Consider the following 18,824-nt stretch of genomic DNA (forward strand, 5'->3'; position numbering starts at 1 on the left):
GATAGTCATGCTAATTATAAGTCGGCTTGAATGCAGCTTAAACTTTTGAAATGGCGGCGAAATCTAAGGCTATGTCTGCCTGGATAGTCGGCGCGCGGCGCTGTCCAATTTCAAAGCAGCGAGTTTGGAGCAGTTTGGCGCAATGCTCGTGACTTTTATCAGGATGGCGCAGTTTGGCGCAAGAGTGGGGTCACTGCGTTCATATTCGAAGCGGCCGAGCAATTCAAATACACAGCCTGAGCAGACAAAATCAAAGTCATTGGTGATTGCTCTAAACCCTCGTTCTGCTGTTAATTGTAAACGTGTTCTTACACACACAAGTGAACCCTAGGTCACTATGGACGTCCAGCAGTCCCGTGGTTGCAGTGGTGCTCAACATATCGCTGTTGCAATAACATCAGAGCCTCGGCAGGTAGCTTAAAACGCAGCAAGCGTTGCGATCAGTGCAATGCTGTTGAAGCTACGCGCAATCAAGAGACTGGACAACGCTCTCGCGTGCCGCTTTGAGAGCAGCCAGCGTAGCTAAACACCCGTGCACGCAAGCCGGGTGTGCTTCCAGCTGCAGTGCACTAGAATACATACGAGGGGGTACCCAAAAGAAACCGGACTAAATTTTTTGCTCGGCAAAGCTTCTGTGGTATCGCGTTTTGCCACTAGGAGCGCATAGAACGAACATTCCAGAGTCAGTAAGCCGAGTGCCGTCGTTGAAGGAGGTCAGACTAGTTTAGGCAGAGTTTTAGAGTGACGACTGTTTTGTGTGAACGTCGTTTTTGCAATGGCTGATTTTCGTGAACAGCGTGCGCCGGTGAAATTACGATTTTTGCTCGGAAAAAGTTGAATGGAAACTCTTGAAATATTAAGAAAGACGTACAAGGACGATGCTATGGGGACAACTCAAGTGTTCCTGAATCGAATCCTGAATCAAAGCAACAATCATTGCAATGGAAAACTTCAAATTCACCTCGCCTCAAGAAAGCTCGTCAGGTTAAACCAAACCTCAAAACAATGCTGATTTGTTTTTTCGACGTGAGAGGAGTCGTCCATTGAGAATTTGTTCCGCAGGGTCAGACAGTTAGCCAGGCTTTCTACTTCGATGTTTTGAAAAGATTGGGCAACGGTGTGCGGTGGAAGCGGCCAGATTTGTGGCGGTCGGGTGACTGGTTTTTCCATCATGGCAATGCCCCTGCTCACACCGCCCTGTCTCTACGACAATTTTGGACCAAAAATGGCATGACCCCTATTCCTCAACCCTCATACTCTCCCGACCTTGCCCCGTGCTACTTCCTTTGTTTCCTAGAATGAAAAAATAGGTGAATGGAAAGCGTTTCGCTGATGTTGCTGAGGTGAAGAAAAAAACGACGGAGGCACTGTGAAGCATCACAAAAAATGAATTTAAACAATGTTGTGAAAAATAGAATGAAAGATTCGACAAGCGTATCATTGCAAGTGGGGAATACTTTGAAGGAGATTGAAGGTCTGTGCTTAAAATGTGAAGAAATAAGTTCAAACAAAAATAAGTCCGGTTTCTTTTGGGTACCCCCTCGTACTTCAGCTCTCAGAAAAAGAAGTCCGACTACTTGCCTGTACCATGTTACACAAGGTTGCGTGCTCATCCCGAGAAACCTTATGCGAGTGCCAGGGTTATCAATGCGCTTAGCCCTAGTAGAGTCCTTCAAAAGCTTTGAAGGACTCTGGCACAGATCAGTGGTTGTTCTACCCAAACCATGGCATTTGTCTTCGGCTAAATAGTGGTTTATTGTTCCATAAAGGCACATTTCGGTGTTAAATTATGAGGCCCCGCAATGTTGAAGCTTATGTAGAAACCTACTTATTTCGTGGCCACTATCGGTGACTTAACAGCTAGATGGTGCATTGAGTAAAAAACAACAGAGAAGCTATAGCCTAACCTCGCTAACGTTTTCAGTACCCGTAGTACTCACAAAATGAGGACCAGAAAACGCAAGCGCTAATGTAACTCTAGACTTACCAAAGGCTCCCACGAAGTCACTGCTGCACACGTTTCCGTTGGCTGCGCGAATGACAACGGCTGAGCGCCGCTACTACCATCTAACGAACTGCATAAATCATTGAAACACGTTTTATTTACTGAAACGCATTTTTGCGAAACCTCAACGCTGACCCGAGAGCGCAGGACGTGTTCGGGCGCAGGAGACCGGCAACGTTTTGCGTACCTTGGGTGATGCTGACGTGCGCGCTGTACACTTGACGCAGCAAATCTTTGATGGACGGTAGGCTGCATTCCTGTTCCCCACCGCGGCCCGAAGACGAGATGTCCAAAAAGTCCATCGTTGCTGGCGCTGTCATGTCATATTTCCTGGTCCACAAGTCAGCACAATCACATTTTACATGAAATAACGCGCCAAAATGCAGGTAGCTCGGATGGGCTTGGATAGCTTATGTTAGTGCCTAGTTTGTCTGCTTTTTTTCTGCCAATTAATAAACAACGCTCATACCCCTTAAATCATTAATATATGAGTTTTTGCATTTTATATTAGTATAATTGACTAACACACATATGACAGGATAAAATCTTTGATTAGTTCGCAGCTACGGCTAAAACTTTGAGCTGTGACTCTCTTAGCGTGCTTCCGCTTCCTCTTATCTCTTCATCAGCCATTGCGTGTGCCGCAACATGGTAAGTTGCGTTGAAATTTTCGTTTTGAGACGAAATTTGCGGGCCATACTCGGGAAATAGACGTGGATTTAAGTTACTGAGTTGTTCTATGTCGCTGTGCTCCTTGTTTTGAACACTGATGGCTGAAATTCCGCTTGATTTCTGCAGGCTGCCCACAAGACGTTCCGGATAAAACAGAAGCTTGCCAAGAAGCTCAAGCAGAACCGGCCAATTCCCCAGTGGATTAGGATGAGGACAGGGAATTCCATCCGGTAAGTGCAGTGACGCGTTTCATTACGCATTAATTTGTGTGGAATGTCACACACTGGCGCTTGTCTTGTGTTTGGTACTCTGTTCATTGGTTGTTTGGTGCATGCTTCTCGCGACGGTGCAGTGCCGACTGGGCTCGTGAAACGTGCTCCAGCTCATGCTTCGTTCAGCGTCTCTCACTTTAACTTCCTTGGTGTTTCTGAATGCGTGGTAGCTACACGTTGATCCGGTTTCAAGCACCAGAGTGGCATGTCTGGCACCGACATGCTGTAACAAGTCGCGTTTTCCTAGCTCCTGCTTTTATGTATTAGTAGCGTCTTTTCTGCTGCACTAGGCGCACATTCACCCGGTGCTCACCTCTGATTGGCTGCTGATTGGAAAGATGCCCGTAAGAGTACGAAAAGTACGTCTCGACATGGCGCAACGACCTGCGGTTTTCGGCGACTGATCAGAGGCGAGCGCGGCGAGAATTTAGCTCGCGAATTCTCCCCGCTGCCAGCCGATTAAACTGCCTTGCATGCTTGGTACTTCGTGTGCTTGAAAGTAGGGTTTCAAGTCGATGATAGGGCCTGAGCCTTTAAGGTATGTCACCACCTTTTTCAAAATTTTTTTAAATTTTGAGCATTAAATTTTTATTTCACGTTTACCTTATAAAGCACTGTTTTAAATGATATTCAAAAGCAAAAAAGAGTGAAAAAAGTTATGCTAGCATTTATTATTCACAAAAAATTGCCCAAAATTGGCTGTTACGCAAACATTCATAACTAGCGAATGGAGAGCAGGAATTGTAAACTTTTTGGCACAGAGTTAGCCAACTAACCATACTGTGCAACGAACTAGGATCTTTGCCATCCAATAATTGGGAAAAAAGTTATAGCAAAAATGCCAAAGAAAACAAAAAAATGTGTCATTTTTGCCTGCCTTCCTTCACGTAAAACATGATTATATCAAAACTCACCATTCGATTTCATTTATCCTAGTTCATTGCACAGGCTAGTAACAAAGGAACGAGCATGCAAAGTTTCATTGAAAAATATTTATTAATTTCTATGTTATCATTGTTTGCGCAACACAAAAGTGCAAGAAATGAAGTTTTGAGAAAAACAAGATTAAAGTTTTTCAATCCTTGTAGAAACACGATCTCATGCCCTAGGAAGTTAAAATCCTCCAGGTTCATAGCTAGGGCCCTCCTTAGCTGACACGAGCTCTCTTTTGGCATTTGTTGCTGCCCGTCTTTTCTTGCGGAGATGTTTTGCCTCACCCATTGATTGACTTTGGGCCTTCTTCACACGGTAATGGTCACTGGTGAAACATGCTACGAGAGTGTGGTGGCCAGATTCGATGCCTACTTCCCTCAAAATATCTCCTGTACTTCTGTTGCCATCATTCAAGGACGAATCTGGTAGCATTCAAAGCGATAGCGCCAAGCGCGCGCAAAGTAAACAACGTAGATGCTTGTAGCGTCATGCATCCCCCTTGCAGAAATTTAAAGCAATGTTTAAAAAAAAGGAAGATTTACAAATTGCCTTCGAATAATCTTTTATATATGAAACTACTAAAAAAAACAGAAAATTTTCAATATACGCCGTTGATTATCGCTGAGGTATCATTTTCTGTTACCAAAACACATTAGTTTCGGTTTCAGAACTGTTCACCACCTGTTCGAAAGTTAGCTATAACTTTTGAACAAAATAAGATACAAACATTATTCTTGCTGCAAAACATTTTTGAATGTTTGGAGATTCCTGAAATACAAAAAAGAAAAAATGTCATTTTTACAAAAAAACGCCTTTTCAAAGGTGGTGACATACCTTAAGGCGGGGGTACCACGGCGGCCATCTTGGACAAGACGTTAGTTGAACCACCAGGGCGGCTCCACTTGTCCGTGGAAGCGAAAAAGCGCTCCTCCGAGACTGTCTGGTCCTCCTCTCTGCGTTACCTTGACCTCCTCTCCCTCGCGTTGTGGCAGAAGGAGGCGGTTAGTCACGGAGGGGGATAAACGCCATGACAATGACGACCGCGCTCGAACGTGTTTGGCACACCGGTACTGCTTCTATCGTCCCTACCCACCCCTTGGCGGCCCTGCCATGGTGCCTGGCGATTCTTTTTTAGGAGGCACTATTTCGTATGTGACCTTTTGCGGGGCTAGTTGATGTGACATTGTGTTCAGTTGGAGTCAGCGCCCGTCCTGTCCGTCTTTCTGTGTGTTTTGTGTAGAATTTAGCGCTGTTTTTACTTTCCTGAACACGAAGTCTCTATATCTGTGACATTTACAGAAATTATATTTTGTTTCCATTTTTTCCAGAGTTGTACACGTTGTTTTATAGTTATTCTTTTCTCACGACCCTGACAAATATTTTGATGACCAGCAGCGGCAGCCACGGCAAGCAATATTACAAAATAAAGCTTCGTAGGTTCCACTAGCATCCATAACAAAGGGCCACAAGACATCTATGGGCTATGGCCTTCGTAAAACTATGGATGATGTCGAAATGGATGCAGCGGAATAGTTGATGACCTCTTGGTTTCAAAGGGTTGTTGCCATGCGTGTTGTCACAGCCTTTTCTGCGGTAAAAGGCACGTGGCGCGTAGCTTGTGTGCTATTGATTCCCGTTCACCATACAAACGTTTATTTCGCAATTCCAGGAAAAACACCAGCAGTGAAACATCAACCCGAGATTTCGAAGCATGGCGAGTGTTTTTATTTTTTACTCACACACTGCCAGTGCTATGTAGAATTCTAAGAGACAGCTGATATGGTAACAGTAAATAAGAGAAAATGGGCAGAATAAGGCATATCAGAATGGTACAAACATATTGCGTTCAAGTCGTTGGGTCAGTAGCTGCGGAGAGGTAGTCTGTGACGTTGAGATACGTTGCAAGTAATGCTGATTTTCTTTTTTTCCGCCCGCGCATCCGTGTATGATAACAAAAATCCCGAAAGCGCTTAGGGCCGCAGCCGGCAACATTCTTTTCGTTCACTTTTTATTGTCAAATAAACTACTACCACCACCAAGGTTCGAAAAACGAAAAGGAAACACTGGCTGCGAAACTTCCACTGGAGACTGCGGGACATAGCTGGCAAGAGCTAATAAGTACTCATTACAATCGCGTCGGGTTTCTCCCTACTGTGGCCTTAGCATAGCATTTCCATCCATTCATTGGAACTGCATTTTGTTGCCACACGAGGCAACGTTCCTGCTTTTGTGATATCGTTTTGTGATATCGGCGAGTTTGTAGTCTCAGCAGCCGTGCTCCGCTGTAAATAAAGTTTTATTTTTATTCTGGTTCTTAGTGCGAACTTTTTTTTGGTAATGAGCAACTAAATATAATGTACATACCTGAATAGAGCTACTCTCGCTCTGCCAGTGACGACGACCCCTTTCCGCGATAGGTCTAACGATTCCGCAGGTTTCGTGTGTGCAATTTCCGCAACCGTCGAACGCGAATTCACGTTTTGGGGAATGCAATTGGCCAACAAATGAAGTTTTCACAACGGTGACCTAATATCGACTATTTTCACAGTGCAGGATGCACATACAATGAAAGGAAAGCTCTGGTCGGACCCAGACTGCCGCGCTCTTGGGCAGCCAGCAGCAGTCACCGGCGTCGCTTGTGGATTAGGAATAAGGACGTTTTATTTCGCCATCGAACGTACTTCAGGATAAAGCGATTCAAAATTGAATATCACGTCGGAGAAAGCAGGGACAATTAGAAGCGTCGGTCCTACGCGATGTCAGCAATCCGGCCACCGAATGTTTCCGAGGCGCGCGATCACATCGGTGGTTTCTACAAAGTTGTCGCGCTGCATAAACAAGCAAAGGAACAACAGGTACACAAATAGGATTAATAAAACAAAAGCGTAGCTCTCGTTTTACCTCACGCGAACAAACATAGCTGTTTGCATACAGCGCTGTAAAAAGGAGTACTGGTGTGCAGTCGCCCTGTGTTATTGGCGGAGCGAAGGGATGGCGACGTCAGTGCGGGCCGTGTTCGTGACTCGAAGGCATTCCAAAATCTCGAATGCCTTCGCGGAGCTCCATTGACTTGATAGTATGTCAGCCAAATGCCATTGAATAGTTCGTGCAGCTGCACAAGGCGACATCCGACTCGAATGACACTCGGTTGGAAGGTATTTGAAACGCCCGTGTAGCAGAGATATTGCTAATCTCAGGCTCGTGATGCTTTCTTAGATAACAGCATGCGATCAGACGCGAAAAGCAATTACATCTGCTATGACATATTTTGCAAGTATTTGCGAAAACAAACTAATTTTCACAATGTGCTGCAGCACCGATCGTCACTACCTGCAACACCCATCGTCACTATCATCATTTCCAAATAGCACCTCTTTTTGCCATGTGACAACGCAATGAAAGTGCCATTCGTTCATGGGGAGTGCGCTTCGTGAAAGTATCACTAAAGTTGCCGTGTGACAGGGGTATAAATCCCCCCACGCACGCGCACAAACACATTCAAACACGGAAAATGGTACGGTTTCAAAAATATCTTTGCCGTGTACGATCATACACGGTAAACCATTTTTGAAAAGTCACTAAATTGCGTTTGAAAACTATCAAAATGTAGCAGTTACAACTCAAACATGATGCCACTTCATTTTCAGAAATTATAACTTTTTATCGTCACGTGTATACAAGTACGCTGGACGAAGTTCCTACGGTAAACTCAGATTTCTGGATTTCCTGCAGCGCATACAGACCCCCCACCCCGGCGGCGCAACGTGTAGGCTCTCAGCCCTGATTTCTCTTCACTGCTGCCGAAAAAAAAAAAAAATCGACTACACGTCTTTCCGGGTGGACGGTCGCTTTTAGATAATGGGACTCTGTCAGCTAGGGGGATAGGGGAAATGAACAATAACGCCCCTGCACACTGCTTTGTTTTCTTTCTCCACATGGACTCAACAAACGCACTCGCGCAAGGCCTCGCGTATTTGTGTGTGTGTAGCTATTTTCGTCTTGTTATATGTCCGCAGCTGTATCCATGAGCAGGCAGAGAAAAAAAAAAGCTGCTGTGTTGGTACTATCATGTCAGCAGTTCGGATACTCGAGCCAGTACTAACGGCTTACTGTATTGCATTATGCCAAGTTTTCGATTAGCGTACCCTCCTAGCGGCCGCCAGGCGGAGCACGTTTTATGTTAGTGGTCCAACAGCGATACCAGACACTCACAGAGAAAAAGACGACGTACAAGGAGGCTCCTGTGTGTCTCATCTTATTCTGTGTCAGTGTCTGGCAGGGCTGTTGTCCACTCAATCCCTATGTATCAACTCCAAGTAGCCCAATCTGCCGTTCTTCAGAAACGCGTTTGCAGGGTTGCCTGAACGCCCTTGAATGTTTTCTGCGAAAATGCATTTATAATTGTGGGTGCAGGTGGTCTCCAGAGCAGTAACGGGCAGTGCTGGCTTCAATAGGCAGAAATGAAAGGGGTGAGTCATCTGTGGACACGCCTTCCCCGGTGCACTTTACAAGGCTACGCTGGCGAACCTGACCGCGTCTTGTCGCTCGAGTCTGTTGACTGTCAGGACCACGCATGTAACTGCGAGCGCATAAAGGCTACTGGCAATGTACGTTCCCCCCACCCCCCGCAGTTGTTGACGGAGCAAGCGTCGTTCCTGGAAAGAAACGCGCAACGCACCGCTTCACCACGACGGTGAGAGCAAGGGTTGGGTGCCGCGCTAAAGATTTTTATTATAAACCCCACTGCGCCCAGGGCGGGTGCGCCCTGACAAGTTGTACCCACTCCCCGCAGCAGAGGCACACAGGTCTGTCTCCTCTTTCTAGCCTGGCCTTGGCTGCAGAAGAACCTTGGATTGGAACGGCCGCATGTCAATCGCCTTCGCAAAACATCAGCTTCGCAGAACTGTGAAACCCCCTCCCTATTGTAAACAGCGTGACGTCAAAAAGTTGTGGCCCGGTTGGCAGAACTGACAACTTTTGGTTCTGAGCCGGTGTTGTTGGTCCCGAGGGCTCCTTCGCCGCCTTTTTACCCCGATTCGAGACGCCTCGCCGGCCCTCACAGGATAGAAGAGGGGAAACGCTTGCGCTGAATGACTTAGGCCGGGTGGCAGGAGCGCGCTCCGGGCGCCAGTGAATCCGGCCGGTGCCTCATAATAGACCTCTCCCTGATGTAAACAGTGTGACGTCAAAAAGGTGTGCCCCGATGGGCAAAATCGTCGAATTTCGGTTCTGAACCGGTTTTTCAGGTGCCGAGCACTCCCCCACCAGCTTTGTTCCCTGATTCGAAACGCCTGGCAGCCTTCTTCTCCCAGTGTGAGCCTTCTCGGTACGGCGCATGTTTTGCCCTTCGGACCAGAAGCACGTGCGTTGATGACGTGTGTCTTGAAGGAAGCTAGTTTTCTTTGCACGTGTTGGCCTGCCTGCAAATCTGTATGCGCAGTCGCGTTTTTTTTCTTTTTCAGGTGAGAAAAATGTAGAGCCTAAGATGTGTGTCCCAGAAAATAGTGAAAACATTTTTTTTTCTGTCAACTTGAAGGAGCGAAAATTGCTAATTGATCACGTGCACTCAGTGGAGCAGATTGTCAATGAAAACTACCTCCATGGGGAAGTGAAAGAAAGTGTGTGTCCTAAGTGAATCAACTTGAAATTCGAGGCCAATACAATGGGGTTTTGTTACGTTTTGCGCTAATAATAATAAACACAATCTTTATGCGAACATAAAGTGCCTCTAAACAGATATGCGAAGCTGAAGAGATTACCGCGCATGCGGGAACACTTTATTTGCAGAGCCATCGCTATATGTGCTCATTCATGTGCAAGCAAACATTTTGACTTAGAAGTTACATTCAGCCAGAGCAATGCCTACTCCCGTAATATCTTAGAATGTCATGAAATATTGAGGAAAATAGATGTGTGTGTAAATGATGGCAGATTTTTTTCACGTTTCATGACCATGCACACAAAAGCAACCGCTGTGGCAAATGCTATTTCAAGGCCGGAATGCGAAGACAATGCAAGCATGCTGCTGCTGTATGCTTTTTTGTAAACAAGCATGAGGAACCGTCCTGAGCAAGAGGCTGAAGCGTTCGTCAGATCTGGTAAAATGTATAGTTCCGGACCCTTCCAATTAGGGTTTTTTCATAACCACGCTAATGAAAATCTGGTCGTAAATGTTTATCAGGTAGACGAGCACCATTTTGAAAATATTTATGGTCTTTCTTCTAATTTGTGAATACGGATCGACACTAACGTCATATTATGTTCCCCGCTTTGTAAACCAGGTCAAAAAACAATTCGCGATGTAAAACCTGCTTCCCACATAACCTTGCTGAATTATCCTGAAGTCCTTGATGGTTTTGCTGAGAGGGCTTCGAAATCTGCTGAAAAATAGCTCTTAGACAAAATGTTTTCACCAATGTCATCCACAGACCACCCAGCCAAAGGACTTCATACCGGTTTCCAATAAATTTCACCAGAAGCTCTCGGCCCCTCGTGTTCACGGAACTATCCTGAGTAGTAGTAGTAAGTGGCTTTTATTGTAAATGAAAAAGAAGGTAAAAGGATTCTTGCCAGCGCCGGCATCTGCTATCATGTCTAGAAGCACCTGAGCTGGGGCTGGGGGATGGAAATGGAAAGCGAGATGACAGTGAAGGGGAAAACAAAAGGTAGAGAGAGAGGGAAAACCTTCCCTCCTGCTTGTATTTCCATTACGCGAGGCGATACAGCCAGTGGGAAGGACCGCGAAAGTTGCCGGCGACCTGACACGTGAGGCGCGCACTTCGGGAGAGGGCGACCGCGCTCTCTCTCTCTCACATACACTACGCTCGCCCGCTCCGCAAGCTCCCCTCTCACTCGCATACACCAAGCTGCCCCGCACGCCCGCAGCACAATTTTCTCCATTCTTGACCGGAGCGGAATTCCAGCCACGACTAACAATGAGGGACACCACCGCTTTTGAGCACCCGCGAGCAGATTGGCACTTGCGCTGGCACGTGGCAAGTGCCAGCGGTGCGAGCAGCAAGCCCACCATAGCAGACTTCCATATTTATGCAACTCACCTACTCCTATCTAGACACTACACGCGCAATCGTGCAGCGCCATGCGCAGCAAATGTCGCTGTACTATTGTGGAGCAGCTCTTCCGGAAACCGCCATTTACAAGAGCTAGTTTTGAATCATAATACCCTGTAGCCGAGACTGACAACTGATTGCATTCCTAACGATTTCGGTATCCGTGGTTTGCACACCGCTGAGGGAAAATACTGGTATTTCATGCAGTGCAAACAATGGCAAGAGATGCTGGCATTGTTTTTGCTGCATTGCGCGCATGCATATCACCAGCTACGCTCCCATATACCTTTCAAGAATGTTATCCGTGCATTCTTTTTTTCTTGCAGTGTGTGATTGACATATAATTTTGGGGGCATGCTTTGCCACTACAATGCTAGTGAAATCGCACTGTCCACACATGCACTTCGCCACTGGTAGAGGCAGAAGCAGAAGGCTTCATTCACTTCCATTGATGTGCATTTTCAAAAGACAAACGCATGTTCCTTATAAAAACAGGACCATTTTATTGCACCATCTGCTAAGCACGTTCAGATGCCTTGCACAACTCCCCCACACATCATGGTGGCAGCCTGCAAGCAAACAAGACCATACCAATGTCATATGTGAGTCTATTTTCAGGAAGTGACAGGAAATGTCAGTGCTCAAAAGTGGGTATTAGCTTGTTCTTTACTGCAGTTACTTTCCATTGACTTAGTGTTTCAGTAACACACAAACACATATGCTTACCTCCCGTCATACAAAAATGTGAGGGCAGTAACGGAAAAGGAAAGAAAATATGTGCATAAACATAGCAAGTGGACTGAAAAGTCCTTACATACATCTAAGTAATTTGCTGCCACTGTAACAATGAGAGCAGATATGTTAGGATAAAAGCCTGCTGAGCACGATAGAAACATATTCTGCTTACGCCATACAGGGTGATACAAAGCTGCTGGAACAATGATACACTGCTTGTTTTGATGTCACCAGCAGTTCACGAAGAAAAAGCTTACCAGCAGAAGGCTGTATCCATTACACACAAGCAGAAAAATGTGAGCTGTGAGGTTGAATATCCCTTGAAAGTGTATATTGATACTGTGCTTCCAAGGAAAGTGAACGCCACAAGCGGGCTAGTAGCAAAAGAAAAGACGCAGCTATAGAACAGAAGAAAGGAGCAGGCATAAGAAGTACAGCATGTCCAACTAAGCTATACTTGGGAAAAAGAAACAACTCAACAGTGCTGTTGCAACGGACATATAAAAGCCCCACATTTTTGAAAATATAAAGCGGAAAGAAATGAAAACACACTGTTTCATGTTTCATATAGCAGGGATCTCAACGGTTACATTTGAAAATCAATTACAAGCATATTTAGAGTGCATTCATCCACAAATGTGCTTCAGCGCCTTTTCAGCTAAGGAAAACACCCAACTCAAGGAGGGCTGTGTAGCTTTCAAGCATTTGTATGAAACAAGTGATAAGTCTATAGCAAAAATACCCTCTATAATGATTTTACCTCACATATACTCACCTACGAGGCCATAACAGGAGGGCGGAAAGAAAAACTATATTGTTGCAAAAGAGCAAACGACTAGGCGCCTTACGAAATGTCACAGTGCCGTGACACTGGTAATCTTGCACACGCGTTCATGAAAAACCGCACTCGATAACACACACTACGAGGTAGCTCACGCACGCGACACAGGTACAGTTGGGACTTCAATGCAGATTCTAATAACAAAATTGCGGTCCGAATGGCTCACCTGCGTTTGGCCCTGACATCAGCCATGCGCGTACGAAGCTTTGTCATCGTCGACCTTTTGCGCTGAAGGTATCGCCGCCGATTCCCCATTTGACACTTTTACACACAAAAAAAACTGGCAAGATAACGTGATAAAAAACGGCGCTGCACATAAATACAAAAGCACAGTAAAAAAAAACACCAACAAGCAAAACAGCACGATACGCCGATGACAGCCTGCGGAGCAGCCGAAGAAGCGACCGAAAGGCAGGACAGGCTTCAGCGTAGTCAGTCGTCCGTACCGGTACAGAGTACCGCGGCGAGAGTTGCGGGCGTCACACACACAGGGGAGGCGCTGCGCACACGTTTCAGTAAACCCCAATAGTTACTGTCTCGTACGTCTTGCTTCAAAATGTTTGACAGCGCCACTGTCGTTGACCGGCGGAACTCCATTGTTGAGTCAAAACGCCCGCGAGATTCAAATGCAGCAGCCCCGTCGACCAACAAACGGGGCGAGTGCGAGCTAACATGAGTCGTTTATCATACCCAAATTTACATCACTGGTAGTTTAAGACCAGCGACTTCAGTTCCTGTCAAAAAAGCCTGGAATATAACAGTGATCTTTCGCGCTGGATGTATTTTGCGGAGGTTACGGCGCACCAAAAAATAGCGCAATTGAATGGCGCAGTAATACCGTTCTGTTTGTCATAGCGAAATTCGGCCTTGAGCAGATTCTTGAATATTTCCTAAATATTTCGCGTGCAAAATTTGTTCCCTATACGACGTTTACTTGCTTCTAAAACTCAGATCAAAAAAGCGCAGTTTCTAGGTTACGACCAACTTTGAACAATGAAAACTAAAAAATTATGACATGTAGCTCAATGAAATTTTCAAGAATTAACAACATGGGTACTATCTACAATCCTGCTAAATATGTTTGTGATTTATGAACTGGACTAGGAGTTATTAATGCGCCATTCTTTTAAATTTCACACTTTTTTATGGCGCCAGTTCTAAATAACCACCCAATATAACTCAATAAATTGCCTGTAAGGTCCTCGAGTCACACTTAATCTAAAAGCTGCAGAAGCAGTTTTCTTTTCGGAGCAGTAGTTTTCGTCAACAGCAAATCCAACGCAGGCAAGTCGAGCAAAAATATCGTTTTATGCCCCTCGCTCTTTTGCTCACTGCTATCATACTAACGTGAATAGCTTTTAGCGACACATACCATCGCAAAGAAGATACAATTATCTTTACAATGCGCTCAATATCATTTCTCTAGCGCAAACGGATGAGCCACACCGCTCACACAAACATGACGAAAAACGGCTGCTGACCGCCGCTAGCGTGGTACCGCCGCCTTAAGCCCCCCTGACTTATATCGCCGAACACCATGTGCTTGTACCTCACGCGTAGAAACCGTCCAACTCCGTGGGAAGCCGCTTAGCCTTTCAATTGTGACATTTTGTCTTGCGTACACCTGAGCCTTACCTCGAGCTCTGCCTGTGGTGCTGTCTATTTGGAACTCTTGCTTTTCGCTCCCTAAACCCTTCTTAAATCACGGGCGTTAAAAGAGAATAAATTTTTGTGTCTCCATTCTTAGTTGCCTTTTTGGCATGTTAAGCAATGGTAAGGGATTGCTGGAGTGTGGAGTTGCTCATAGGGTTTCACAAATTGTGAATCGGCTTGGTCAAGCAAAACATTGAGTTGGTCGAGTCGGCAAAAATTCATACTGGTAAAACAGTGCAAAAAAATAGCAGCCCTTGGAATTCGTTTTTTTAGCGCAGAAAGACTGCACAGGAAGGAAAGAACTGCTACACTAATCACGATTATAGACTCGGTGGAAGTTGTTCAAATCTCACTGCGTGAAGAAGCTGTGTGCCATTGTTTTTTTTTTTATATTCCCTGCTAGCATAATTACTCTCAAGCATTTGTGGCTTTTGTAATCATCACTGGCAGTCGGCACTCAGTCGTTCTGCGCGCGTTGAAGGTGTTGTGATGGCTTTGCTTGTGCCAGACCGCTTGAGCGGACAAAGCTGCACTGTTTTAGAAGAACTTGTTGTTGGGCTAGTTGGTAGTTATTCATCATTAAAATCAAAGGCTCCAAACCATACACACACACACACACACACAGGAGAAGAAAGAAAGACGAGACAGAGCGCTGTTTTCACTGTGACCACTCTATTTCTACCCAATTCTTATCTATTAGAATCCAGAAACTTCACCTCTTAAGCCACAGGGGACTAAGAAAATTAGAGGGTGCTTAAGCTTTGCTTTTAAGAACAGAACTTAGCATCGCTTATGCAATTCCAGTCAAGCCCACTTGTTACAAACCTGCCGGTCACGCAGAATGAGTTCGTTGTATCCGAGGTTCACAGTAAGTGGACTTGCTATGTTGCAGCCAAAAATACTGTGACAGTGTAAGTCCTCTGTGCACATCTGCTTATTCAGGGGAGTCCCTGTTAAGGCGCTTTCCAAGCTCCCAAACGCAGTCACGTGCTCCTCACCGGTATCCTTGCTGCCAAGCTGGTTTATGGGCGCAGTGTAACTAATCACGGTAGAAGTGCTCACAGTAGCAGGGGAGTAGGTTGGCCTCTTCATTGTCCTAATCAAGATTGCTGGCAATGGAAAGTCTAGTACTTCGCATACTTTTCGTCGGTGTATGGCATTCCAGTGCCTGTGTTATCCGCACAAATGAACTAACACCGTGCGACATCAGGTTGGGCCGGCTGTGCATTGGCGATGCATCGCCGTAAATCCACGTGCGTCCAGTGATGTGGCGTTCAGCAGTGTCCTCCATCGTTCCTTCGTCCTGAAATGCTGCCTTGCGGAAGCAGTTCATGCACTCGGCAGTCTGTTCCATCCATGAGATCTTATCATTCTATGGCTAGGAGCAAGAGACATTGGGACATCGTGTCACCTGGTTGGTCAATTGCTGTCAGTTGGTACTGGTGGCCTAAAAGACGTGAATTGCCTAAGTCAAGTGGTTACACTTGCTCATCGCATTCAGTGGTAGAAGAGAGTGGTCACCGCAGTGAGGAAAGGTAGCGTGTGGTGTGCCGCACGGTTGTCAAGCACAAGAAGGACCTTTCTTTTCCTTTTTCGGAATGCCATAGTCAGACTCAACAAGCCACTTGGCAATCATATCTTCTATGATCACCCCCTTTAAATCTATGCCTAGTGACACACTTGTCAAATAAAAAAAGGAAGTGCATGTAGTGTACGAGAACGTAGCTTCCGAAGCACTGTGCCTTGTGAGTCTCCCCCGATGACAGACTGAGACCACTGGTCACTGCCATTCATGCTGCTACACAGGAAGCAGCTAGCATGAAGCTTACTGCACTTCCCATCAGTACTAGGTGTCTGTCTCCTTTTAAGGCATGCGTTTTTGACAGCTGCACCTGGTAAAAGTTTTGTTGTCATTCCATGTGTCCGATATTTATTATTTGATTGTATTGTTTATGCTTTTTGGCTCGCATTATTTTCTTAGAAAAGGGAGACACAGCTGTTAGGAGACGCTTCACTCTCTGCTCCAGAAAGAAGCACTGGTTTTTTAGTTGAATTCCTCGTGTGCTGTTTCGGTCTGAACAGCCGACCGGTGGCTGTGAAGTCAAAGGTCAGCTTTGGATTTTGTTAAGGCATGAAACAACGGCTATATAATCGCTGCTTTATCATTTAATTTCACATTCCTAAAACCAGCCTTCAAGACCAAGAACAGCGATGAATGAAAAAGTAGCGATTGAATTGTTTTTTTTTCCCCTCCGTGCCTCATGTGGCCTATACTGACTTTTGATGTCATAATTCTGTTCAAACTGAAATAACATGAGAAATTCTATGATAAATTATTTAGTCGCTGTAGGTGAATACCACGTTGTGAGCCATGTTACGCATCATAGCAAAGAAAGCATGCAACCGATATTAGGTGTCTATAGCCCTTTAACGCCACTCTCGTCGTTCATTTGCTTTTCCAGCCAATGGCACAAAGGGTTCTCGGTATTCCAGCCTTCAACATGCTTTATATGCAGTGTGCCATGTGATGTTGGTTGTGTGAATAGTGTCCCCGTGGAGATTAGCACTGTTTTTTTTTACAAGGCACGTGAGATGCAGATTTTTGCTGTTCACTGCTGCTCACTATCATGGAACACGCTTTTGACATTACGTCGTTATTTTGTGCCTTCAGAAAGGCTCTCTTATTAGCTGGACATTTTACGTTTAGTAAAGCCAGTACAAACACTTCGGTGTGAGTAGGGGGGTTTGCTCTCCCTAAGGGTAACGGAGTGGATTCCAAGAGGAAAAGGCAAGAGTAGCAGGGGGCAGCAGAAAGTTAGGTGGGCGGATGTGATTACGAAGTTTGCAGGGATACAGTGGCTGCAACTGGCACAGGACAGGGTTAATTGGAGAGACATGGGAGAGGCCCTTGCCCTGCAGTGGGCGTAGTCAGGCTGGTGATGATATCCCTTAGGGTGAGTGATTGGATTACAAGAGAATGCAATAGAAGCAAGTGAGCTGATGACGTCAGGAAGTCTGTGTGAATGGGGTGTCTGGTGCTGGACAGGGTCTTGATTTGGTCATTCTTTTTAAATTGCTTGGAGGTCATGTTGTGGCATCCTCTGCCCTTGGGACTTGTCGTATCAGGTGAAAAGCCAAATACCCAGTATGTGCGAGTTCCAAGTTGCCCTGTGCTGTCCTCTGATGTGGTGCCTTGCCTTCTCGCAGCTACAATGCCAAGAGGCGTCACTGGCGCCGCACCAAGCTCAAGCTGTAAGGGGAGCATCATGGCCGGGCCAAGCCGGGGGTCGTTGGCTGCCCGAACCCTTCATCGTGTGCAACCCCCATTCATCTCATCTTGGATGCCACCTCGATCAGGATGATTGGAAATAAACTGCCCAGACTTGGCTACCGGCCCTTGTTCACTCAGTTTCTTTCACAAAAGGTGCATTTAGGTATCCATGTCAACAAATCGTGCAGCATATAATGGAATCAAGGCATCGCGAAGTGTAGAAATTGAATCCTAGCTGCTTGCGAGTCCCAGTTGAAAGCAGCAGATTTAATTAATTTTATGTGGGATGCGTCGCACTCCAACAGGTGAGATGTGTAATTCCTGCAGTGCAGAAGCAGCCAGCATCACAGATACCTGGGCCTGTGTCCGGTTTCTAGGCTGGATGGCCACATAATTGGCTGGCAGCAGCAGTAGTTCAGGGCTTCTGTACCGTTAAACCCTTTAAGAATTATGCCTGCCAGTGAGCACGTACAGGAACTTAATGCTGCAAATACAAGACTTGTGGCATGAGAAGACCTGGTAACGCAAGACCAATCTGTGATTGCCTGGTCTGACCACATAACTGTGGCAAAAAAAACTGCTTTGTAATGGCAAGAATGTATTTGCAGGTAGCTGCACTCCAGAATTTGACCCCCCCGAACAATGCAATGAACCCTAACTTTTATATTTCGAGAAGGTTTGCAAATGGCTGGAAACATGGTCTCTGATTGCATTTTGTAGTTTCGCCCTAAAACAGTATATTGGTGAAAACTGGTGTCTCGTTAATATGGACACTTTATAATGAATTATCAAGAAAAATTTCTGGAAGAAAAATATGCATAGTGAGAGGCAGTGAAGTGGAAGTCGGGCAATCTTTAGTTTCTGGTGCATTGTGCAGGTCACCATTACCTTTAAAATCATGCAGAGCAGGTTTGGAGCGCCTGGTGGTCCATGAGACGTGATGGTGCCTCTTAGTGCAATATGACTTCTACTGCGACTGTTCACATCCCAAGAACTCTGCGTTCACTCGGCCGACAGCTAATGAATGTGGTTTTCAACGGAGCGCACAAATAATTTTGTTAGCAGCCATTCATGCATTGCGGCAAAGGCCATTACTACGGCATTTGTGTTTTCGCACTGTCTTTCACCAGTGTTTTGCACTCTGAATACAAGAGGTGAGACATATCTGGCAGAGGCACTCGGGGATTGATCCCGACCGGCTCCGTGCATTTTCCCCCTGTTCGTTGTCCGGTCAGCGTGTTTCCAATTAATGAGATGTAAATGCACTGAAAAAGATTGGTTCCCTGAAAAACTCGTAATTCGAGTCGTCCTCATTGGTTGGAGCACCCATGGTACTGAGCTGGAGCTTCCGGTTTCAAACTGTCGCATTTCA

General features: G+C 45.8%; 2 protein-coding genes and 1 long non-coding RNA gene across 3 annotated transcripts in view; 1 reads left to right on the forward strand and 2 right to left on the reverse strand.

Annotated features, from left to right (window-relative positions):
* The window catches only part of LOC149369569 (uncharacterized), a 52,309-nt gene extending 49,953 nt beyond the window's left edge, over nucleotides 1-2,356 (reverse strand). Inside the window, exon 1 of the mRNA XM_089575142.1 lies at nucleotides 2,193-2,356. Coding sequence (XP_089431268.1) covers nucleotides 2,193-2,325 — 133 coding nt within the window. The 5' untranslated portion in view covers nucleotides 2,326-2,356. The remainder of the gene's footprint in view (nucleotides 1-2,192) is intronic.
* A 231-nt stretch (nucleotides 2,357-2,587) lies between these two features.
* Nucleotides 2,588-17,574, forward strand: RpL39 (ribosomal protein L39). Its single transcript, XM_089558916.1, has 3 exons — nucleotides 2,588-2,656; nucleotides 2,804-2,907; nucleotides 17,389-17,574. The coding sequence occupies exons 1-3, from the start codon at nucleotides 2,654-2,656 to the stop codon at nucleotides 17,435-17,437; spliced, it is 156 nt and encodes a 51-aa protein (XP_089415042.1). The 5' UTR covers nucleotides 2,588-2,653; the 3' UTR covers nucleotides 17,438-17,574.
* Nucleotides 11,432-13,395, reverse strand: LOC149369572 (uncharacterized). Its single transcript, XR_016285407.1, has 2 exons — nucleotides 12,695-13,395; nucleotides 11,432-11,521 (listed from the first exon to the last, which is right to left on the reverse strand). It is a non-coding gene; the product is annotated as an uncharacterized LOC149369572 (long non-coding RNA).
* Nucleotides 17,575-18,824: the final 1,250 nt, after the last annotated feature.

The sequence above is a fragment of the Amblyomma mixtum genome, chromosome 1, assembly GCF_055824585.1.
Source record: "Amblyomma mixtum isolate Tamu chromosome 1, ASM5582458v1, whole genome shotgun sequence".
NCBI lineage: Eukaryota > Metazoa > Arthropoda > Arachnida > Ixodida > Ixodidae > Amblyomma > Amblyomma mixtum.